The 5,000-nt window shown below is 45.1% G+C and overlaps 1 protein-coding gene across 2 annotated transcripts in view; it reads left to right on the top strand.

The window, feature by feature from the left end:
* LOC308131893 (junctional adhesion molecule 2A-like) overlaps nucleotides 1-5,000 on the top strand; it is an 18,342-nt gene that overhangs the window by 4,559 nt on the left and 8,783 nt on the right. The window contains exons 2-10 of one of the 2 annotated variants that reach the window (XM_080498775.1): nucleotides 884-949; nucleotides 1,659-1,769; nucleotides 1,861-2,010; nucleotides 2,458-2,639; nucleotides 2,968-3,076; nucleotides 3,155-3,262; nucleotides 4,162-4,180; nucleotides 4,264-4,315; nucleotides 4,422-4,462. In XM_080498775.1, the coding sequence (XP_080354901.1) occupies nucleotides 884-949; nucleotides 1,659-1,769; nucleotides 1,861-2,010; nucleotides 2,458-2,639; nucleotides 2,968-3,076; nucleotides 3,155-3,262; nucleotides 4,162-4,180; nucleotides 4,264-4,315; nucleotides 4,422-4,460 (836 nt within the window). In that variant the 3' untranslated portion in view covers nucleotides 4,461-4,462. Of the gene's footprint in view, nucleotides 1-883; nucleotides 950-1,658; nucleotides 1,770-1,860; nucleotides 2,011-2,457; nucleotides 2,640-2,967; nucleotides 3,077-3,154; nucleotides 3,263-4,161; nucleotides 4,181-4,263; nucleotides 4,316-4,421; nucleotides 4,923-5,000 lie in introns of those variants that run through there. The other variant, XM_080498774.1, reaches the window with a different exon arrangement.

Raw genomic sequence — 5,000 nt, 5'->3', positions numbered from 1 at the left:
AGTGGTTCCAGGTATAAAGACGGTCAGTACTGCTGGAGAACCTTTAGGAAGTGGTTCCAGGTATAAAGATGGTCAGTACTGCTGGAGAACCTATAGGAAGTGGTTCCAGGTATAAAGACGGTCAGCACTGCTGGAGAACCTTTAGGAAGTGGTTCCAGGTATAAAGACGGTCAGCACTGCTGGAGAACCTTTAGGAAGTGGTTCCAGGTATAAAGACAGTCAGTACTGCTGGAGAACCTATAGGAAGTGGTTCCAGGTATAAAGACAGTCAGTACTGCTGGAGAACCTTTAGGAAGTGGTTCCAGGTATAAAGACAGTCAGTACTGCTGGAGAACCTTTAGGAAGTGGTTCCAGGTATAAAGACAGTCACTACTGCTGGAGAACCTTTAGGAAGTGGTTCCAGGTATAAAGACTGTCAGTACTGCTGGAGAACCTTTCGGAAGTGGTTCCAGGTATAAAGACGGTCAGTACTGCTGGAGAACCTTTAGGAAGTGGTTCCAGGTATAAAGACAGTCAGTACTGCTGGAGAACCTTTAGGAAGTGGTTCCAGGTATAAAGACGATCAGTACTGCTGGAGAACCTTTAGGAAGTGGTTCCAGGTATAAAGACGATCAGTACTGCTGGAGAACCTTTAGGAAGTGGTTTCAGGTATAAAGACAATCAGTACTGCTGGAGAACCTTCAGGAAGTGGTTCCAGGTATAAAGACGGTCAGTACTGCTGCTAACCCTAACCCAATTAAAGTGAATTTTTCAGAATATGACCCCTTTAAAAAAAGGTCCTCATAAAGTCAGAATACACTTTTTCCTGCTTGTTTCGTCTCGTCTTGTCGTTTTCAGACCGTAGACAGTTTCTAACACAGCTGAATGCTGTTTTTCTCTGCAGGTCCGGCCTGTTCATCAGTGACAGTGAGCAGCAGTAAACCCAAAGTGGAAGTCCATGAACACACAGGTGAGCAATGGAACGTTTCCACACAAATGAGGAGCTTTCTTTGAAGAAAAGAGCGTTAAAACATCACATCTATATGTTTTCTGTAACAGCTGGTTGATGTTCAGACCCTTTGTACCTTTAACAAGCAAAACATGTCAGCACATGTTTGTGGGCAACAACACTGGGTTAACAGGATAAAAACATGGAACTCGCAGGGAAAACATGGCAATGTGGACTTGAACCGGGTGTGACTTGAGCTTGTTCCCCACTGCACCACTACCAGTGATCACATGACATATCTGACTGACTGTGGCTGCAGTGCAGGCATGTACTGGCCTGGAGCGATGGTGAGCTGCTCGCTAACCGTCTGTTTGAAATAAAGATCCAGATTGTCTCAGTCGCAGTGCTTCAACATCGTGGCTGATTTCCCTTCAGTGAAGAGAGTTTCTATTTAAACCGTATGTCATTCCTCCTTTTGTAGATTTTTCTAGTAAGTCAAGCGTTTCAGGAAGATGAATTACTCAGATAAACTAATGGAGAAGTGTTTTTATGCATATCATCAGTGGATTCATGTATTTTCACCTTGAATCACACAATTCTGCTTTAGTTGCATCAGTAGATATAATAAAAGAAGAAAACTGCTAAATGCTTTGTGGACTCGATCAGTGAGCCCGGGACAAAGCCAGCGAGTTCCCCTCTCGATCAATCTGTGATCCATCTGCCGTCCCAGACGCTGTGCTGTCCTGCGACTTCAGGACCGAAAAGGACCAGAGCCCTCGAATCGAGTGGAAGAAGCGAGGGAAGGGGGTGACCTTCGTGTATTTCAATCACAAATTCACCAGTGAGTGTCAGAACTGCACAAAGCGCCGATGAGATTGTCCACGTTGGACTGTGAAAGTTGTTTCTAATGGTCTGCCGCCTGTCGCCTGGAGCTCCGTACGCCGGGCGGGCCAGGATGGACGGAGCCACGCTGACCATACACTCGGTGACGCTGAAAGACTCGGGGGAGTACCGCTGCGAGGTGACTGCCAGCGAGGACCACGTCAACCTGGGAGAGGCCATCGTCAACCTGGACGTGCTCGGTAGGGCGGCGGCCGGACAAGGAAGTGTGATGGAGGGAAAAACACAAAACACAACAGATGAGCGTTGTTTAATCTAAAGTCCAGGATGGAAGTAAATATATTCATTTGCATTAGCAGAAATCCACTTTCTCACTCAGAACAATTATTATCACCCTCAAAGAAGAAAAAAAAAAGGATGTCTTCTCATGGCGGGAAGTGAAATCCAATAACCACACCACTAATATTGTAATACAACCCCATAGATGACAGACATTCCTCATTAAATAGTGAAATTATAGAGGCCTTGCCAGCTTCTGCTTCCACGTTCCTGCATAACCAATAAAACCCTGCACACTAGATGTAATGAAGCCAGAATAATTGAAGTAGATCAATTCTACTGTCACACCAACATTCCAGTTCGACTTGTCTTCATTAATGTGGAGCGGCTTTTCTCTGTGGTCGCCTCAGTGCCGCCACACGTCCCGTCCTGTGACGTGCCCAGCTCGGTGTTCCTGGGTTCGGGTCTGGAGCTCCTGTGTAAGGATAAGCTGAGCGTCCCTCCGGCCACCTACCTCTGGTACAAAGACAACAAGGCTCTGACGGCCGCAGGAGAGGCTCCCTACAGCATCGACAGCAGCAGGGGCACCCTGGTGAGTGTCAGACCAGTCCAGCTTCACGTGGCACGTGGACCACATCCACACAAAACCTGCAGGTCTGGGGTCACCACAATTATAGAGTGACGTCCTGGTTCCAGGTGAAAGACCTCACATTTACACAAAAACAACTAATTAGTCTAAAGCTGTAGATGATGAATGATTTCACACAGAAAATAACACACAGTCTTTATCTTCTTAAACAAAAATTTAATCTTCTTCTTAAACACGCACACACACACGCACACGCACACGCACACACACACACGCACACACACACACACACACACACTCACTCCCTCCTTTTCTTTGTTTGTTGGCGCAGAAGTTTCACAGTGTGTCCAAGGTGGATGGCGGGATGTACCGCTGTGAGTCCTCCAACAGCGTGGGGGCGCCGAAGAGCTGCGTGGCGCAGCAACTCAAAGTTGTTGATTGTAAGTTTTTCCTCCAACGAACAAAGGAAGAAACGTTCTCCTGAGTGCATGAAAGACAAGTCCATGTTTCCCTCCCAGACCCTCTGAACTTCACCGTCTTGATCGCCGGAGCAGCAGGTTTTGTTGCGCTCTTCCTTTTCTGCTGCATCTGTGTGTGCGTCTGCCGCCGCCGAGGCTGCTGCCACAGTGAGTCTCTCAGAACACCACAACGTTGAAAAATAGCTTTTTCAAAAAGTCTTACTTTCTTACCTGTTTTCCAAAAGGTGTTTGTTTTCCCCAGTAACTGAGAGCACGGTTGTGTAAACAGACAAAACAAGACCAACGTTTAGCATTTTCACTTGAAATCATTGCCTTAACTCACCTCCACCTTCCGGTTTGGCTTCTCGGCCGTCCTCCATCATCCAGGCAGGAAGTTCTTCAACTACCCCGATGGAAAACAAGACTCTGTACCTTGAAATGAAGTCATGAGTTTGGAGTTCATTTAACAGCTTCTGTTGAGAGGAATATCTTCAGAAACCACATACATTTGTGAACTTTTTTGTTTAAAATCAAAGTATATTGCGTTTAATAATTACATTTTGGGTGTGAAACTGATTAGATAAGAGGCTGTCGAGAAAAGGAGGCCAGCTCCAGTACGAGTCCTGATTACAGTCATTTCCTCCTTAGGGAAGGAGTTATTTTCACAAATATGCATTGTACATTTCCTCAGCTAATTGAACACAACAATATACATTTTCCTCATTTGCAGAGGCTATTTCACCACCTTCCTTTACAGTTTGACCGCCCCTCTTGTCATAGTTCCCAGCAGGAAGTGATTTCCAGTAAAAAAAACAAATAACCAATCTCAGATAAAGCAGATTGGTGGTTCAAGGATCAACAAAGTCTGAAAAGCAGAGCTGGTGAAGAGAAGAAAAAAGGTGTTGCTAAACACCAGGATGTGTTTGGCAGGAGTGGATTGAGGAAATAGATGGACGTGCCTGAAACTGCATGAGGAAATAGGATAGTTATGGTTTAACAGACGCTGTTAAAGACGCTGCAAATCAATCAATAACCACAATGAACATTTGTCTTGTTTCTTTGAACAGAAGCCAAGAAGACAAAAGGGTGAGCGCTCCTCTCCTCTGTGCTAACGTCACGTTACAATCTGCTTCTCAGCTCAAACTCAACCGTCGCCGTTTGTGTTTCAGCCCGAAGGCCTACAGCCCCCCGCCGGCCCCCCCGCCGCCGCCCTCCCGCACCGTGAGTCATCAAAGGCTCTTATCATGTTTGCCTGCCGTTAAATGCTGTTGATAAGTGCAGTTCTTTGGCTAATTAAAGGAAATGAATGCTTTTTGTCTCCCTGCAGTTCAAGCACTACAAACAGACTCAGTCCTTCATGATCTGAGGGTGAAGATTCAGTTCCTGCCTCTTCGGACGGCCGCAGCCTTTCCACCAGGACAGAGATCTGGTTTTAAAACACGATACACAAATGCTTGTGCACGTCCAGATTCACAACTTTATTCTTTTCCAATGCTGTACAATATTTTCTAAAATCTCCGTTGTCTGTTGTGAAACTTGAGGAATCTCAAATATTTTTCTAGTTGCCTTTAAAATCCTCAGGTTCAATAGTGGAGCTGGACATGTGGCTCTCTACTGCCTCCTATGGGTCAATTCACACACTTCCTCCTGTCCTGTATATAGATTGTTACACATGAGCTTCATCTCATTTTCACACTGCTTATTTGCTCAGAAGCAAAAACATTTTATACACGTTGTTTTTTGTATTTTTGTTCCATATTTTTTGTATTATCTTGACCTCATTATATTTTTCTTCCATTTCTCTTTGTATTTTAATATTGCTCATGTACATTGGGTTCCAGATGAACAGGTGTCTGCACACACTGAATAGTGTCACAGAAATATTTAAAATGTTTTGCATATCTTC

Source organism: Blennius ocellaris, assembly GCF_963422515.1.
Source record: "Blennius ocellaris genome assembly, chromosome: 6".
In the NCBI taxonomy this organism is placed as follows: Eukaryota; Metazoa; Chordata; class Actinopteri; order Blenniiformes; family Blenniidae; genus Blennius; species Blennius ocellaris.
Note: the sequence above shows the minus strand (reverse complement) of the source record. Positions and strands in the feature narration are given on the sequence as shown.